Source organism: Oncorhynchus gorbuscha, linkage group LG24, assembly GCF_021184085.1.
Source record: "Oncorhynchus gorbuscha isolate QuinsamMale2020 ecotype Even-year linkage group LG24, OgorEven_v1.0, whole genome shotgun sequence".
Lineage (NCBI taxonomy): Eukaryota > Metazoa > Chordata > Actinopteri > Salmoniformes > Salmonidae > Oncorhynchus > Oncorhynchus gorbuscha.
This window is the reverse complement of record NC_060196.1, coordinates 49,351,955-49,372,156: the sequence shown is the minus strand read 5'-3', so window position 1 is coordinate 49,372,156 and position 20,202 is coordinate 49,351,955. Positions and strand designations below refer to the sequence as shown.

At 43.5% G+C, this 20,202-nt stretch overlaps 1 protein-coding gene across 1 annotated transcript in view; it reads right to left on the bottom strand.

The window, feature by feature from the left end:
• kcnh8 (potassium voltage-gated channel, subfamily H (eag-related), member 8) overlaps positions 1-20,202 on the bottom strand; it is a 79,568-nt gene that overhangs the window by 10,083 nt on the left and 49,283 nt on the right. Inside the window, exons 7-9 of the mRNA XM_046325733.1 lie at positions 16,231-16,435; positions 6,186-6,398; positions 5,057-5,256 (exon numbers count right to left, since the gene is read on the bottom strand). Coding sequence (XP_046181689.1) covers positions 5,057-5,256; positions 6,186-6,398; positions 16,231-16,435 — 618 coding nt within the window. The remainder of the gene's footprint in view (positions 1-5,056; positions 5,257-6,185; positions 6,399-16,230; positions 16,436-20,202) is intronic.

The window sequence follows — 20,202 nt, the reverse complement described above, 5'->3', positions numbered from 1 at the left end:
ATCTCCATACCCCTGAACCAGCCCTGTCTCCCCATCTCCATACCCCTGAACCAGCCCTGTCTCCCCATCTCCATACCCCTGAACCAGCCCTGTCTCCCCATCCCCACCCCTCTGAACCAGCCCTGTCTCCCCATCTCCATACCCCTGAACCAGCCCTGTCTCCCCATCTCCATACCCCTGAACCAGCCCTGTCTCCCGTATCCATACCCCTGAACCAGCCCTGTCTCCCCGTCTCCATACCCCTGAACCAGCCCTGTCTCCCCATCTCCATACCCCTGAACCAGCCCTGTCTCCCCATCTCCATACCCCTGAACCAGCCCTGTCTCCCCATCCCCACCCCTCTGAACCAGCCCTGTCTCCCCATCTCCATAACCCTGAACCAGCCCTGTCTCCCCATCTCCATAACCCCGAACCAGCCCTGTCTCCCCATCCCCACCCCTCTGAACCAGCCCTGTCTCCCCATCTCCATACCCCTGAACCAGCCCTGTCTCCCCATCCCCACCCCTCTGAACAGCCCAGTCTCCCCAACCCCACCCCTCTGAACCAGCCCTGTCTCCCCATCCCCACCCCTCTTAACCAGCCCTGTCTCCCCATCCCCACCCCTCTTAACCAGCCCTGTCTCCCCAACCCCACCCCTCTGAACCAGCCCTGTCTCCCCATCCCCCTGAACAAATCAAATCAAATAAAATATATTTGCTCCATTTTTATGGAACGGTCTGCCTACCCATGTCAGAGACGCAAACTCGGTCTCAACCTTTAAGTCTTTACTGAAGACTCATCTCTTCAGTGGGTCATATTTTTGAGTGTAGTCTGGCCCAGGAGTGGGAAGGTGAACGGAAAGGCTCTGGAGCAACGAACTGCCCTTGCTGTCTCTGCCTGGCCGGTTCCCCTCTTTCCACTGGGATTCTCTGCCTCTAACCCTATCACACGGCCTGAGTCTCTGGCTTACTGGGGCTCTCTCATGCCGTCCCTGGAGGGGGTGCCTCACCTGAGTGGGTTGATTCACTGTTGTGGTCATCCTGTCTGGGTTGGCGCCCCCCCCCCCTTGGGTTGTGCCGTGGCGGAGATCTTTGTGGGCTATACTCAGCCTTGTCTCAGGATGGTAAGTTGGTGGTTGAAGATATCCCTCTAGTGGTGTGGGGGCTGTGCTTTGGAAAAGTGGGTGGGGTTATATCCTTCCTGTTTGGCCCTGTCCGGGGGTGTCCTCGGATGGGGCCACAGTGTCTCCTGACCCCTCCTGTCTTGGCCTCCAGTATTTATGCTGCAGTAGTTTGTGTCGGGGGCTAGGGTCAGCTTGTTATATCTTCCCCATCTCCATACCGCTGAACCAGCCCTGTCTTCCCATCCCCACCCCTCTGAACCAGCCCTGTTTCCCCATCTCCATACCGCTGAACCAGCCCTGTCTCCCCATCCCCACCCCTCTGAACCAGCCCTGTCTCCCCATCCCCACCCCTCTGAACCAGCCCTGTCTCCCCGTCCCCACAGCCCTGAACCAGCCCTGTCTCCCCATCCCCACCCCTCTGAACCAGCCCTGTCTCCCCATCCCCACCCCTCTGAACCAGCCCTGTCTCCCCCCGTCCCCACAGCCCTGAACCAGCCCTACTCACAACTGAAGGAGGAGGTGAGCAGCATTGTGTTGAATGACATGTCAGTTGTCATAATTGCAGGTACTGCAATGCATTGAGGACATGAATGTGATTCTCCAGTCAGGAAAAATGTCACTTGACACAGAGGCAGCCAATATCAGAGCCAAAGGAAGAGATGCAGGCTCTTAGAGATGGTTGGGAGTCTCTCCTGTCTGAGGCAACACTAATTTCTACGCAAATGGATATTGCACCTCAATTTAGCAAGGAACACAGCCGCTAGAGGAAAAGGAAGAGATTCCATGACACTCAAGAAGAGACAGATCAGGACAGTGCAGCAACGGTGTTTCAGAACACTGCTATGGACAACATCATAAGTGACTTGGACACTTGGTTCAACACCACTGCAAGACTTGTAGAATAATTTTCTGCTGTTCAGAAAGTTGGTCAGATTAGAGGGGGTAAAGTCCCTTCTGTGTGCCAACCACTGATCATGAAGTATTCCAGAGATCAAAATGAAGTAAGACACCTGAACACTGTATATGCTGCCACTTTACCCCCTAACTTGTCTCCTGAATGGAATTTGTAAGATGCAGCTGCAGATCATTTTTGGAGAAGTGTGCTTTGCTTTACGTATAATTTGCACACTGCCTGTGAATGTTGCTGGTGGCGAGAGCTTTCAGTAAGATAAACCTGATAAACAACAATTTGAGGTCCACTATGTCCCAGGACAGGCTTTGCAGTCTTGCCATGCTGTCCCATTGAAAGTCAGTTAGCTAGAAAGCTGGACTTCAAAGACTTGATCAGTGACTTTACTAGCAAGACGGCTCGGCGCTGGGCTCTTGGTGAGTAAGACTGAGCGACGGCCAGTGATAACTGCTTAATGGTATGGCTGTGGATATTGGATCAAGACACACATCATGCCCACAGGCTGAGAACAGACTGAGAACAGACTGAGAACAAGATATATCTCAAAGTAATGGCTGGATTGCCATAAAATTTGTTGTGCAAAATCAAGAACCCAAGTGGAAGAAATATATTGATTTGGTGACCTCTTGACCTTTCCTCTAGCGCCACCACCAGGCCTTTTCATTTCCATTTTGTTTTCCATTTCCACTTTACAGCTGCTTATTTTCTAGTTGGTATGTATACTTAGTTCAAAAGTCTGCTGCTGATTTTATTATTTTGTTTGTTATATAATTCTATAGATGATCATGTTTATTGTATATACAGTGCCTTGCGAAAGTATTCGGCCCCCTTGAACTTTGCGACCTTTTGCCACATTTCAGGCTTCAAACATAAAGATATAAAACTGTATTTTGGAAGAAGGTGCTCTGGTCAGATGAAACCAAAATTGAACTTTTTGGCAACAATGCAAAACGTTATGTTTGGCGTAAAAGCAACACAGCTCATCACCCTGAACACACCATCCCCACTGTCAAACATGGTGGTGGCAGCATCATGGTTTGGGCCTGCTTTTCTTCAGCAGGGACAGGGAAGATGGTTGAAATTGATGGGAAGATGGATGGAGCCAAATACAGGACCATTCTGGAAGAAAACCTGATGGTCTGCAAAAGACCTGAGACTGAGACGGAGATTTGTCTTCCAACAAGACAATGATCCAAAACATAAAGCAAAATCTAATAATAATAATAATAATAAGCCATTTAGCAGACGCTTTTATCCAAAGCGACTTACAGTCATGTGTGCATACATTGTACGTATGGGTGGTCCCGGGAATCAAACCCACTACCCTGGCGTTACAAGCGCCATGCTCTACCAACTGAGCTACAGAACCACAATGGAATGGTTCAAAAATAAACATATCCTAACATATCCAGGTGTTAGAATGGCCAAGTCAAAGTCCAGACCTGAATCCAATCGAGAATCTGTGGAAAGAACTGAAAACTGCTGTTCACAAATGCTCTCCATCCAACCTCACTGAGCTCGAGCTGTTTTGCAAGGAGGACTGGGAAAAAAATTCAGTCTCTCGATGTGCAAATCTGATAGAGACATACCCCAAGCGACTTACAGCTGCAATCGCAGCAAAAGGTGGCGCTACAAAGTATTAACTTAAGGGGGCTGAATAATTTTGCACGCCCAATTTTTCAGTTTTTGATTTGTTAAAAAAGTTTGAAATATCCAATAAATGTCGTTCCACTTCATGATTGTTGTTGATTCTTCACAAAAAATACAGTTTTATATCTTTATGTTTGAAGCCTGAAATGTGGCAAAAGGTCGCAAAGTTCAAGGGGGCCGAATACTTTCGCAAGGCACTGTAGATTTATTTTTCTACTGTATTATTGACTGTATGTTTGTTTTACTCCATGTGTAACTCTGTGCTGTTATATGTGTCGAACTGCTTTGCTTTATCTTGGCCAGGTCGCAGTTGTAAAGGAGAACCTACCTGGTTAAATAAAGGTGAAATTTAAACATTTTAAAAATGTATTGTAATTGAAAAGGTTCATTTATATTTAAGTTATATTTATTGTAATTGAAAAGGTTAATATATATTTAAGTTATATTTATTTAAAGTTATACATTAATGTTAAGAGAATTTTCCATTCAAGAATGTTACCATTAAAATGACATTTAGACTGTAAAAGATGGCCTTTAGCACATTTCTTATAGAGGGTATCAGTCTTACGTCAAATAGTGAATTCCACTGTATGCAGAATGTTGCATGCATGTCCACACAGTGTTATGTTTTCACAGCTCACTGTCAGTAAATATCCTACAGTAAATATTGGACTACAAGAGAGTTGCAAGTCTGCAAAGGTAGAGTTATTTAAAGCTTTGAATGGGTCGATTGGGTTCTGGAGGTGTGTGGTCGCAGAAACTGCGCAGGGTTGGTGTGGCCTGTGGTGGTGGTGGGGCCCAATGTGACATCTTTTTATGGGGCCCAATATCCCTGGCGGTGCCCCTGGTTCCCACCACAAAACACCAGCTACATTACTAAGCCATTAATGTCCTAATCATCATCTAATCATCCCTGACACACAACATCTGTCAGTCTCTGTTTTAGCCAATAGCAGAAACGTGCTGAACAGAAAATATCAGTGAGTCATCATGACAACAGAGGCCCACTTTAATCAACAGGCCTATCTATAATTCATACATCTGTGATTCATCTCTCTGCCCTATCTGAATGCTCTGTTCTGTTATGTCTTTGCTGTCTGTCTCAAAAGCAAACTGCTCCTGAGGCATGATGGGCCACTGTCTCTCTTTTTGTCCTGCTTTGTATCTCAGTCTATCCATCTCTCATGCTCTTTCTCTCTCGTTCTCTCTCTTGCTTTCTTTCTGTCTCTCTTTCACCCCACCCTCTCTATTTTTTAAATACTTTTTCAGCCAAACTTCTTTATGGTTTACACTCTCATCATCAAGCCCTTGATAGTTGAATCAGGAGTGATAGTGTCGGGCTGAAACAATAACCTATAATAACACTCTCCACAAAGGGTGTTCAGATTGCTCACCTCGTTGGAGTCAATGCCGTTGTTGACAGACCATGTGGTCTGGAAGTACTCCAGCATGCGCTGTTTGAGGCCCTGGGGCAGGTGGTGGACCCGGATGAAGTCCTTCAGGTCCTTGGTGCGGGTGTGGTACTGGGACCAGCGAGAGTACATCCTCTGAATAATGGCTGTCACATTACCAAACACCAGGGCGTGCATCAACGCTGGAGGGGAGGGATGGCGGGAAAGAGGGAGGGGGGAAGGGAGGGACAGAAGGGCGGAGGGATTGGTGGGCAGGCAGGCAGGCCGAGGACAGACAGACAGACAGACAGACAGACAGACAGACAGACAGACAGACAGACAGACAGACAGACAGACAGACAGACAGACAGACAGACAGACAGACAGACAGACAGACAGACAGACAGACAGACAGACAGACAGACAGACAGACAGACAGACAGACAGACAGACAGGAGGGAGGGTTGGAAAACAGGGTTTTGGTGGGGATGAGTTAGAGGGGCATGATATTGGGAGGTGGGTTTGGAGTTAAATTGAGTTTGGGGGGGTCACATTTGGAGATGGATGGGCAAGATATTTAGAGGTGGGGCATGAGATTTAGAGGTGGGGCATGAGATTTAGAGGTGGGGCATACGATTAAGAGAAGAGAAAAAAATTCTGAGAAAGATTTACTAGAGGTTGTGTGTGTGTGTGTGTGTGTGTGTGTGTGTGTGTGTGTGTGTGTGTGTGTGTGTGTGTGTGTGTGTGTGTGTGTGTGTGTGTGTGTGTGTGTGTGTGTGTGTGTGTGTGTGTGTGTGTGTGTGTGTGATTGCCCCCAGGCAGTCGGGGACATTTAACATAGCCAGGCTCATGAGCATTCAAAGGGAGAACACTTGCCACTGTGACCTCATTTAAACCCACAGCCCCAAAACCAGTTCACAACTCTGGTTTGGACCAGCTAAAACCAAACAGAAGCAATCCAAACCAGCGGATCAGCCACAAGACCAGTCCTCATCACGTTAAAACTAGATAAAACCAGACGAAGCTAACATTATGAACATTGCCTGGTGTTCACAGATGTCATTCTGAATAATTCTTACATGCATTAATTGTGATGTGTGTGTGTGCCCGTGTGTGTGTGTATCTCCCCTACCTCCGATGAGCATTGTGCAGATAGAGAAGATCTTCTCAGCGTCGGTGTTGGCCGACACGTTGCCGAAGCCCACGCTGGTCAGACTGGACAGGGTGAAGTAGAGAGAAGCGATGTAGACACTCCTCAGAGAGGGACCGCTCAGCCCCGTTCCGTTCACTTCTCCCAGGGGGTCATAGGGAGACTCCAGACGCTTCCCCAACTCATGAAGCCAGCCTGGAGACAGAGAGGAGGAAGGGGAAGATGGGCTTTGTTCCAATTCTCTACCCTTCTCTACCCTTCTCTACCCTTCTCTTGCTCAGAGTGTACACTCGTACACTCCGTCATGATTTAGAAGAAGTGTAAGGAATGGTGGAAACTTCCTCCGGTTATGATTTAGAAGAAGTGTAAGGAATGGTGGAAACTTCCTCCAGTCATGATTGTGAGGGGTGGAGAATCAGAACACAGTCATAGGCTTTGTCCAAAATGTCTTCATTTGTTCTAGATAGTGCATAACTTTTCACCAGAGCATTGCACTATATAGGGCAGGGGTCTCCAAGAGGTTGATTGTGAGCTACCAATAGCTCGCAGCCTACCGATGAGTAACTCTCCAAACAATTCTGCATGTATTTTTCACGTGTTCCACCACAAACTATCATAAACAAATCTCACATGTATGAGACACCTCAAGCTCCTGGCTACTATCAATCAAATCCACATTGACATTATCCCGCCCCTGGTTAGCCACAATTAACTTAAAAAGTAACCATATCTGCCCATTCATTTCCAGCAGTAATGCCCCTTTACATCTGTGTGGTGCACGTGTTTGTCTTTTATTCACTTAGTGTCGCCAGTTAGTGTTAATGATACAGTTACTGTCTTCTGATGTTATTTTAAGAAAGGACATGGACTCAGACCATCCAATGTCATTGTTTCTACATGAATAATTGTAATTTGTAGAGAGAAAACAGAACAAAAATTTACCAAGAAAACCTGAATGCGTTCTCTAATTCTCTCCTTCTCTCTTTCTTTCTCTCTCTCGGAGGACCTGAGCCCTAGGACCATGCCCCAGGACTACCTGACATGATGACTCCTTGCTGTCCCCAGTCCACCTGGCCGTGCTGCTGCTCCAGTTTCAACTGTTCTGCCTTATTATTATTCGACCATGCTGGTCATTTATGAACATTTGAACATCTTGGCCATGTTCTGTTATAATCTCCACCCGGCACAGCCAGAAGAGGACTGGCCACCCCACATAGCCTGGTTCCTCTCTAGGTTTCTTCCTTGGTTTTGGCCTTTCTAGGGAGTTTTTCCTAGCCACCGTGCTTCTACACCTGCATTGCTTGCTGTTTGGGGTTTTAGACTGGGTTTATGTACAGCACTTTGAGATATCAGCTGATGTACAAAGGGCTATATAAAAATAAATTTGAATTTGATTTGATATTTAATCATTTAAATATTAAGGCACAACCTCAACGAGCAACATCACACAAATAATCCCGCACAAACCTAAGCAGGCAACAGGGGTAATTAAACACACAGAAATTAAAGCAAATTAAACCAGGTGAGAAAGAACCAAAGACAAAACAAATGGAGAAGGAAAAATGTGTCAGTGATGGCGAGTAGGCTGGCGACGCTTAGCGCCGAGCGCCGCCCGAACAGGGAGAGGAACACCTTCGGTGGAAGACGTGACAGGTGGATTGTCATCATATCTCAGGCTGATTGATTTGTGTGGATAAGATAAAGATATGCAATAATAACTGTATCAAATAAATCATTCAAATACTGAGCTATATTGTATGCTAAAAAATTTGGGACGCTATATTATTTTATACTAATACAATTGCTCATAAAAATATAAACAAATAATACTTTTTTGCTCAAAAGGGTATGATTACGGATAAACCTGAATGAATGAGTGAGAAAATTACGGAGGGTCAAAGATCATACCTACATTAATGTGGATGCTACCATGATTATGGATAATCCTGAACTAATCCTGAATAATGATGAGTGAGAAAGTTATAGAGGGTCAAAGATCATTCCTTAAACATGCTAACCTCCCATGTTATTGGTAATGGTGAGAGGTTAGCATGTCTGGGGTTATAATCTTTGACCTGCTGTAACTTTTTCCTCATTACTCACGATCCATTCAGGTTTATCCGTAATCATGGTTGCATCCACATTATGTACAGGTGTTTAAAAATGTATTTTATTCCTATTTATTATAAAAGTGAATCCAAAATGTCACAAATTATTTACCATTGTTTTTTACAATAATCTAATTTGAATAGTTTTTTGCATAAAATATAGCTCAGTATTTTAATTATTTATTTTATACAGTCATTTTTGCCAGTCATCAAGGGTGTCAATCATTTCAGACTCCACTGTATATACAGTATACCCTGAGTATACCAGACATTAAGAACACCTGACTGGATGTCCTTTGGGTGGTGGACCAATTTTGATATACACAGGAAACTGTTGAGCGTGAAAAACTCAGCAGCGTTGCAGTTCTTGGCACAAACCGATGCGCCTGTCGCAGTCCATGTAGGGTCAAATGACATTAGGAGGGCTAGCTCGGAACTGCTGAAAATGCCTTTTTGAAGAACTGATTCTTGCTCTGAAAGATTCCAAAAAGTGGGCAATTATTTCAGCCCTGGTGCCATCGCTGGGCCGCGGCTGTGAAAGATTCAGCAGGCTACTAACATTAAACACTTGGCTAAAAGACAACTGTAGTTCTGCTGGCATAACTCTTATAGATAACTTTGACACCTTTTGGTCCATCCAAATCATCTTGGCTCCTGGACCCTGTCCGTGTATTTCAAGGCTGCGTTGAGACAATGACTTATCATTGACCCAAGCCCTGCTCAGACAATCCTTACCATTATGTAGCTGAGTTGTTGTAGTGCTGCTGAAAATGTACATTGTCCCAGGGGCGTTGGCAGTCATAATGTAAGTAACCTCATTTATGTACCTCTAACTCCCTTGAATGCTTCTGTCAATCCTACAGCTTTTGTATGCCGTAATTATGCGCCTATGAACATGAGTTATATTGTTAGCACTGGGCGGTGTGCCCTAGTAGGAAATTCACTTTGTGCAGCTCACCCTGCACTATCAGCTCAAACATAAATACCATTGTCATGTCTACCTCTCATAAGCCTCCCAATAAAGCAATAAAGACTATCAAGAATCCCAGAAAAGTGTTACAAATTGCCCACATGAACATACATAGCCTAAGAAACAAGGTTCATGAAATTGATAACTTTCTAGTAACATAACATTCATATACTGACTACTTCTGAAACTCACTTAGATAATACCTTTGATGATACAGTGGTAGCAATACATGGTTTCAACATCTGCAGAAGAGACCGGGTTGCCTATTGTGGAGGTGTTGCAGTGTATGTTCAGAGTCATGTTCCTGTAAAGCTTAGAGGCAATCTCATGTCAAACGGTGTTGAAGTAATATAGCTACAGGTTCACCTGCCTCACCTAAAGCTCTTTCTTGTGGGTAGCTGCTATAGACCACCAAGTGCTAACAGCCAGTATCTGGATAATATGTGTGAAATCCTTGATAATGTGTTTGATATCAACAGAGAGGTATATTTTCTGGGTGACCTAAATATTGACTGGCTTTCATCAAGCGGCCCACTCATGAAAAAGCTTCAAACTGTAACCAGTGCCTGCAACCTGGATTAGGTTATCAGTCAACCTACAGTACCAGGGTACTTACAAACAGCACAGGAATGGAATCATCCATGTGTATTGATCACAACTTTACTAATTCTGCAAAAATCTGCTGTAAAGTAGGATCCAAATCCATTGGATGTAGTGACTATAATATAGTAGCCATATGTAGGAAAACCACAGTTCCAAAGGCTGGACCTAATATAGTGTACAAGAGGTCATACAATAACTTTTGCAGTGATCGCTATGTTGAAGAGGTAAAGAATATTTGTTGGTCTGTAGTGTGTAATGAGGAGCAGTCAGACGCTGCACTTGACACATTTTTGAAATAGCTTATTCTAGTTAATAATAAGTATGCACCCATTAAGGTGACTGTAAAAACTGTTCAATCCCTGTGGATTGATAAGGAATTATCAACTTGTATGGTTGAGAGGGATGAGGCAAAAGGAATGACAAATAAGTCTGGCTGCACAGACGATCGGCAAACATACTGTAAATTTAGAAATCATGTGACTAAACTGAAAAAATAAGAAGAAACTGTACTAAGAAACTAAGATAAATTACAGTGCATTCGAAAGTATTCACATTTAGTTATATTACAGACTTATTCTAAAATTAATTACATTTTTCCCCCTCCAGTCAAAACACAATACCCCATAACCACAAAGCAAAACCAAGTTTTTACAAATGTTTGCAAATGTATTAAATAGAAGAAAAAAAAAACGGAAATATCACATTTACATAAGTGTCACGTTCTGACCTTAGTTCCTTTATTATGTCTTTGTGTTAGTTTGGTCAGGGCGTGAGTTGGGGTGGGTAGTCTGTGTTCTTTTTTCTATGTTGTGTTTTGTGTTTGGCCTAGTATGGTTCTCAATCAGAGGCAGGTGTCGTTCGTTGTCTCTGATTGAGAATCATACTTAGATAGCCTGTTTTCCCCATTTTAGTTGTGGGTGATTGTTTTCTGTCTCTTCACCAGACAGAACTGTTTCGTTTCTGTTCGTGCTCCTTGTTATTTTGTTCAGTGTTAATAAATATCAACATGGACACGTACCACGCTGCATATTGGTCCGATCCTTCTCACGCCTTGTCAGAGGAAGACGAATCGCACTACAATAAGTATTCAGACCATTTACTCAGTTCTTTGTTTAAGCAACTTTGGCATCGAATACAGCCTCGAGTCTTCTTGGATATGATGCTACAAGCTTGGCATACCTGTATTTGGGGAGTTTCTCCCATTCTTTGCAGATCCTCTCAAGCTCTGTCAGGTTGGATGGGGAGTGTTGCTGCACAGCTATTTTCAGGTCTCTCCAGAGATGTTCGATCGGGTTCAAGTCCGGGCTCTGGCTGGGCCTCTCAAGGACATTCAGAGACTTGTCCCTGAAGCCACTCCTGCATTGTCTTGGCTGTGTGCTTAGGGTCATTGTCCTGTTGGAAGGTGAACTTTCACCCCAGTCTTGAGCGCTCTGGAGCAGATTTTCATCAAGGATCTCTCTGTACTTTGCACCATTCATCTTTCCCTCGATCCTGTCTAGTCTCCCATTCCCTTCGCTGCTGAAAAACATCCTCGCAGCATGATGCTGCCACCATTCATCAGACCAGAGAATCTTATTTTTCCTGGTCTGAGTGTCCTTTAGGTGCCTTTTGGCAAACTCCAAGCAGGCTGTTATGTGCCTTTTACTGAGTAGTGGCTTCCGTCTGGCCACTATCATAAAGGCCTGATTGCTGGAGTGCTGCAGAGATGGTTATCCTTCTGGAAGGTTCTCCCATCCCCGCAGAGGAACTCTGGAACTCTTTCAGAGTGACCATTAGGTTCAGTGGTCATCTCCCTAACCAAAGCCCTTCTCCCCCGATTGTTCAGTTTGGCAGGGCGGCCAATTACACTTCCCCAGATCTGTGCCATGATACAATCCTATCTCGGAGCTCAACGGACAATTCCTTGACCTCATGGCTTGGTTTTTGCTCTGACATGCACTGTCAACTGTGGGACCTTATATAGACAGGTGTTTGTGCCTTTCCAAATGTCCAATAAATTGAATTTACCACAGGTGGACTCCAATCAAGTTGTAGAAACATCTCAAGGATGATGAATGGAAACAGGATGCAGCTGAGCTCAATTTTGAGTCTCATAGCAAAGGGTCTGAATACGTATGTAAATAAGGTATTTCTGTTCTTTATTTGTAATAAATGTGCAAACATTTCTAAAAACCTCTTTCTCCGTTGTCATTATGGGGTATTGTGTGTAGATTGTCATTTATATTAACACATTTTAGGCTGTAATGTAACAGAATGTGCAGAAAGTAAAGGGCTCTAAATACTTTCTGAATTCACTGTATATAAAGAATGATAGTATAAGGCTTTGGAGCACCTTAAATGACATTTTGGGAAAAAATGCAAACTTGGCCCCATTGAATCAGATGGCTCATTCATCACAAAACGCACTGATCGTGCCAATGACTTTAATGTTTTTTTTTCATTGGCAAGAATAGCAAACTTAGGCATGACAAATTCTGGACCTATACACCCATGCATAACTGACCAAATTATGAAAGACAAGCATTGTAATTTTTATTTCTGTAAAGTGAGTGTGGAAGAGAATAAAAAAGTATTGTTGTCTATCAACAATTACAAGCCACCTAGGTCTGACAACTTGGATGGAAAATTACTAAGGATCATAGCGGACAATATTGCCAATATCTTTTACCATCTCTTCAATCTAAGCCTACATGAAAGTATGTGCCTTCAGGCCTGGAGGGAAGCAAAAATCATTACGCTACCCAAGAATAGCAAAGCACCCTATACTGGCTCAAACAGCTGACCAATCAGCCTGTTTCCAACCTTTAGTAAACTTTTGGGGAAAAATATTGTTTGACCAGATACAATGCTATTTCACAGTAAAGAACTTAACAGATTTTTAGCATGCTTATAGGAAAGGACATTCAACATGCACAGGAAATTGATAATAAAACGATTGTGGGAGCTGTTTTGTTAGACTCCAGTGCAGCTTTTATCGATCATAATCTGCTGCTGAAATAATGTATGTGTTATGGTTTTACATCCCCTGCTATAATGTGGATTGAGAGTTACCTGTCTAACAGAACACAGAAGGTGTTCTTTAACATAATCCAGGTATAGTCAGGCATTCCCCAGGGCAGCTATCTAGGCCCCTTATTTTTTTTAAACATTTTTTACTTATGACCTGCCACTGACTCTGAGTAAAGCCTGTGTGTCTATGTATGCTGATGACTCAACACTATACACGTCAGCTACCACAGCAAGCGCAACACTTATCAAAGAGCTGCAGTCAGTTTCAAAACTAAAATGATTGTATTTGGGACAAATCATTCACTAAATGCTGAACCTCAACTAAATATTGTTAACAGCACTATCTTAATAGCACTATCAACAAGGCAGAACCTAATTTTATCGCACCTGGACTACTGGTCCAGTCGTGATCATGCAAGCAGTAAAATCTGATTGGGAAAAAAACTTATACAAATATGCCTTATGGAACAGCAGGGACTGTAAAGAGACACACACACAGGCACAGACACACGTGTTGTAGATGTGTGTCTGTGTTGTCATTTTCTAACTTGTCTCCACCCCTTCATCTACACTGATTGAAGTTAATTTAATAAGTGATAAGGGAGCATAGCTTTCACCTGGATTCACCTGGTCAGTCAATGTCAGGTTCTTAATGTTTTGTACACTCAGTGTATATAGCATAATTGGAACCCATTATTGGAGTCAACAATATAGTTTCTCTGAACTGTTTCCACAACTGTGAATGCCTAACATACAAACAGAGTATTAGCAAGAACAAACAGATAGGGCAGCTTGAACAAATGCCAGATGTGCTGGTCCATCTGAAGCCTAGTGGGTCGGTCTAAATTGGGGGTTTTGCGCAGAATGATCCTTATTTTAAATAATGGTAGCCTAATCCACCATTCTTTCCGCTGCAGGATGGTGGAAGGAGGCTAAAGTAATGGACCTGTGTGTTAGAAACATCCGGGATGACTTCTGGTCGCAATCCATCCCTGATACCAGGTACCTGAGAACCAAAACTAATCCTAGGTCAGCTCCTATCTATAACGTGAGTGTTGAAACAATCAGCAGGTCCCTGAGACCTCCACCAGACACTTAAGAATGGTAATTGGATATACCGCTCTCACTGACGTGGGATCAGCATTAGAATTCCATAATTGAGATACAGTGCATTAATCCTGCATGACACTGAGGCTCAGTTAATTTGAAAAACAGCATCAGCTTCTCATGGCCCCATCAATACTGACCCAGAATCAGTTTGGAGACGTCAGGGAGAGGTAATTGAGAATAGAGCCTGGCTCATCGATACTGACTGGGAATCAGCCCTAGACTCCTCATTATGTGTTGGACATTATGTGTTCAGGGGAAGCCTGGGGCCCGGCGACTAGTCATTACTGTGGGACTACGCTACTCTGTCAATCAAAACCCCAGAAACAAATAAAATCAGGACATGTTTTTCCCCAGTCACATTAAATTCCTTCCCCGTGCATGAATATTTTATAGTGTAATGAGTGTCTCATTAGAAATCAGTTGAATCAATAAAATAATCAACACAGCCATTAAAACTGCAAAGCGAGATGCTGGCTGGGAAGCTAATAAACTCAGCAAAAAAAGAAACGTCCCTTTTTCAGGACCCTGTCTTTCAAAGATAATTCGTAAAAATGGATTTAAACACTGAACATGCACCTGTGGAACGGTCATTAAGACACTAACAGCTTACAGACGGTAGGCAAATAAGGTCAGTTATGAAAACTTAGGACGCTAAAGAGGCCTTTCTACTGACTCTGAAAAACGCCAAAAAAAAAGTTCCCAGGGTCCCTGCTCATCTGCGTGAACGTGCCTTAGGCATGCTGCAAGGAGGCAGGAGGACTGCAGATGTGGCCAGGGCAATAAATTGCAATGTCCGTGCTGTGAGACGCCTAAGACAGCGCTACAGGGAGGTGGGACGGACAGCTGATCGTCCTCGCAGTGGCATACCATGTGTAACAACACCTGCACAGGATCGGTACATCTGAAACATCACACCTGCGGGACAGGTACAGGATGGCGACAACAACTGCCCAGGTTACACCAGGAATGCACAATCCCTCTATCAGTGCTCAGACTGTCCGCAATAGGCTGAGAGAGGCTGGACTGAGGGCTTGTAGGCTTGTTGTAAAGCAGGTCCTCACGAGACATCAAAGGCAACAACATCGCCTATGGGCATAAACCCACTGCCGCTGGACCAGGCAGGACTGGCAAAAAGTGTTCTTCACTGACGAGTCGCGGTATTGTCTCACCAGGGGTGATTGTCGGATTCGCGTTACACCGAGGCCTGTACTCTGGAGCGGGATCGATTTGGAGGTGGAGGGTCCGTCATGGTCTGGGACGGTGTGTCACAGCATCATCAGACTGAGCTTTTTGTCATTGCAGGCAATCTCAACACTGTGCGTTACAGGGAAGACATCCTCCCTCATGTGTTACCCTTCCTGCAGGCACATCCTGACATGACCCTCCAGCATGACAATGCCACCTGCCATACTGCTCGTTCTGTGAGTGATTTCCTGCAAAACAGGAATGTCAGTGTTCTGCCATGGCCAATGAAAAGCCCGGATCTCAATCCCATTGAGCACGCCTGGGACTTGTTGGATTGGAGGGTGAGGGCTAGGGCTAGGGCCATTCCCCCCAGAAATGTCAGGGAACTTGCAGGTGTCTTGGTGGAAGAGTGGGGTAACATCTCACAGCAAGAACTGGCAAACCTGATGCAGTCCACGAGGAGGAGATGCACTGCAGTACTTAAAGCAGCTGGTGGCCACACCAGATACTGACTGTTACTTTTGATTTTGACCCCTCCCTTTGTTCAGGGACACATTATGCTATTTCTGTTAGTCACATGGCTGTGGAACTTGTTCAGTTTATGTCTCAGTTGTTGAATCTTATGTTCATACAAATATTTAGACATGTTAAGTTTGCTGAAAATAAACGCAGTTGACAGTGAGAGGACGTGTCATTTTTGCTGAGTTTAGATGCTAGCCAAAAACAACCACACATAAGCCATGATATGCTGCCATGACCAGCTGACACTACTAACAAAAAACGCCCACGCACCAATTGTCAGCACCATCCCTGAACCCCTCCAGACAGAACTAGCCGCTTACCCGGCGATGCCCACCCCTAAGGCGATTCTCAGACATGCTCACCCCTCACTCTTCCACCTCTCTTCCTGGCCCCTACTTTCCCCATCTCTGATGCCTCCCCCCCTCACCCCCTGTAAGACAGAGCAAGCAGCTCACTGATGCAATACCCAACCAAATCCCTGATCCCCTCTCTGACAAAACTAGTCGCTCCCACCACTCACCGATGTCCCAGGAGTAGGCGTTTGCCTCCATCTCCTTCTTGCCGATGACGTACCAGATGCAGGCCATCCAGTGGGCCAGCAGGGCGAACATGGACATGAGCAGGGTGAGCACCACAGTGCTGTGCTGGGAGTACCGGTCCATCTTCTGGAGCAGACGCAGCAGCCGGAGCAGACGCACTGTCTTCAACAGGTGGACTACTGATACCTGGGTGGGGAATGAATGACAGGTGTGGTTCTATTACAGTAACAGCAGAGGAGGTACAAAGGGGAGCTAGTGGCAAGTGTCTTCATCCTCCTCCTCCTCATCATAACCTATTCAACCAAACAACACACCTTGATCATCCTACTCCTCCTCCTCATCATGACCAAAACCACCAACATAGCTAAACACATCATCACCATCATCACCTTTATCACTATCATCACCATAACCACCATCATTATCATCTCCATCATCACCTTTATCGTTATCGTCGCCATCACCACCATCATTATCATCATCACCTTTATCACTATAATCACCATCATCACCTTTATCATTATCATCACCATCATCACCTTTATCGTTATCGTCACCATCACCACCATCATTATCATCACCATCATCACCTTTATCATTATCATCACCATCACCACCATCATTATCATCACCATCATCACCTTTATCGTTATCATCACCGCCATCATTATCATCATCGCCATCACCTTTATCGCTATCATCACCATCATCACCTATATCATTATCATCACCATCACCACCATCATTATCAACATCATCATCACCTTTATCACTATCATCACCATCATCACCTTTATCATTGTTATCACCACCATCATTATCATCATCACCTTTATCATTATCGTCACCATCATCTTCACCATCATTATCATCATCACAAACATCAGCATCACCACCACCATTATCTCAGCATCACCATCATCATTATCATCATCGCCACCATAATTATGATCACCATCATCACCACCACCATTATCATCAGCATCACCAACATCATTATCATCATCACCGCCCTCATTATCATCATCACCACATCATTACCAGCATCACCAACATCATTATCATCAGCATCACCACCCTCATTATCATCATCATCACCAGCATCATTATCATCATCACCAGCATCATTATCATCACCGCAACCATCATTATCATCATCACTATCATTATCAGCATAATCACCACCATCATTATCATCAGCATCACCACCATAATTTTCATCACCATCATTACCATCACCACCATCATTATCATCACCATCATTATCATCACCATCATCATCACTATATTTTAGAATAGATCAGCAATATTAAATTATTTAGAATGACACTAACTGCATCATTAAAGCTCATGGTCATCATCACTCTAATAATCTTCAACAGGAATATAGTTCTCCTCCATGCTTTGATTAAATACAGTGCTGCATATTCTCACACTTCTTTAATTTCCTTGATATTTGAGTGCTTGGTGCTGAAGGCAATGTGAGAGAGAACGAGCTCAGAGAGTGATTTCCTGTCAACAGGAATGCATGAACACCGTGGATGCGATCTAAAGGGCACAGTATTGCCTATAGGTCCTACAGGCCCTGGTCAAATGTAGTGCACAATATCGGAAATAGGGTGCCATTTGGGACACATGCGTCAAGGTTCCCCAAATGGCGGACCGCAGGCCGAATTTGGCCCATGGGTGATTTTATAAGAGCCTCCAAGGTTTTCTGAGCATAAAATAAAGAAACACCAGCAAATCAGCCCCAAATTATTTTAATTTTAGAACTTTATCATGAAGTATTCCCACACATAATAAAGAGATATATATGTATTATTTTATCTTTTATTTAACCTTTATTTAACTAGGCAAGTCAATTAAGAACAAATTCTTATTTTCAATGACGGCCTAGGATCAGTGGGTTAAATGCCTTAATATATGTGATCTATACAAACGTAAGCAAGGTTTGAAATGATTATGTTTTAGTCAAATATTATATCTGTTCTTCTTGTGGTCAATTTGAATTATTTTCCAGGCCCATGACCATCAGCTCAAGAAAAAAACGTCCTGCAAGGAAATGAATTTGAGCAGCAATCTTCCTTTGTCGCCCAGGCAGACAGTAAAGCTCTAGCTCACTGCTATAAACTCAGAACCACACATGCTGACACACACGCACGCACACACACACACACTAAACCTATGGCAATAAAGAAGTCCTGAGCCACAGAAAGTACACACACCTGTCTGAGGTCTCACGGTAATTGACCATTATAAACACATATAGCGTCTCCAGGCCTCCACACATACAAGCCGCTGTTCCGCGCCTTTGGAACATCTACATTTAAAAAAGTGGAATAAATCCATTTAATATACACCATCACAATGAATCCATGATTTATTTTAGTCAGGTTTAAAGAAACATTCTGATTAGAAGAACATGAATTTCAGAACACCATAATATGAGTTGGCATACTGCAGTCCTGTGCTTTCTGGCTGTTCTCCATGCCATAGGCTGTAGGCTTGTTCATTTAGCTGACAAGATAAGTCCAATTACATTATTTTATTTTTTATGATTTTATAGTAAGAAGAATATAATTGAACTTAGCCATATAAAATATAAATCATATTTTCCCATAACGGAGCAAGTGCGCATACGAAGTGTGTCACGCCCTGACCTTAGAGATCCTGTTTATGTCTCTATTTTGGTTTGGTCAGGGTGTGAGTTGGGGTGGGTATTCTATATTCTATTATTTGTATTTCTATCTGTTTGGCCGGGTAGGGTTCTCAATCAGGGACAGCTGTCTATCGTTGTCTCTGATTGAGAACCATACTTAGGTAGCCCTTTTTTTCCACCTGTCTTTGTGGGAAGTTGACTTTGTTTAGGGCACATAGCATTTAGCTTCATGGTTTGTTTTTGTGGTGTTTATTGTTTTGTTCAGTGTCTTTTTTCCAAATAAAAATAGAACTGTATGCGCGCCACGCTGCACCTTGGTCCTCTTCCTTTAAGGGCTGTGACAAAGTGGCTATGTTGAGTAAAAGTAAACATTAGAAACAGGTCCTATATGCTAGATGTAGAGTTATTTGGCAACTTTAGCTATGAATGATACAAACCTTTAGAATGTCTTAGAAATCAAACATATTTTGGCTGCATGATACGACTATAGGCTATTTATGATTTGAGAAAGTAGCAAAAAAAGCTTGCTCTCTGTTCCTTGCCTCAGGCTTGCACAGCAGCTGTTCTCTCATCAAGTGATCTTATTTTTACCCATCAGACTATTCTCAATTGAATCTTGTCTTTACTAATATGTGAGATTAGTTTAGATATAGAATGGCACATTATCAAATGGGCAGAACAGGAGCAGGGGGAAAATACATTTAATCTGTATGCACTTGAATAACGAATGGAGGCTGCTCGCTTTCGAATCGGCCCGTTTTGTAGGCTACTTCGGGTTTATAGCGGAGCATGTGCTTAATATGAGCAGCTGAGAAATAAATATAACAACACTTATTTCACTACATGAATCAACCTCTGTTAGAAGAGCATGCTCTCGCTGAGCTACAGGTGATATTTTGCCCAAGCTCTGTAAGCCATGGGCTCTCCAAGCCTGTTCCTGCACCATCACCACCATCATTATCATCATCGTTATCACCTTTATCATTATCATCACCATCATCATCAGCTACCCAGTGCTTAATTTGGGAAACCAAGTGGAATCTGTTCGGGAACATCGATAGTAACATATTTTCGCAATTAAACATATTTCACTAAACTGTTTCGCGCTCAAGAAAGGAATATAGGACAGAGGAGCAGATGGAAACGCATGGTGGTGAGATATTCTGCATAGCTAAAGGTAAATTGTGACCCAATGAATTATGAAAATAAAATCACTATTACTACGCATTTCAAAATCAAATACAAATTCACGAATTGTAGGCTAACTATAAGCTTCCCCGGCACAATCAATGAA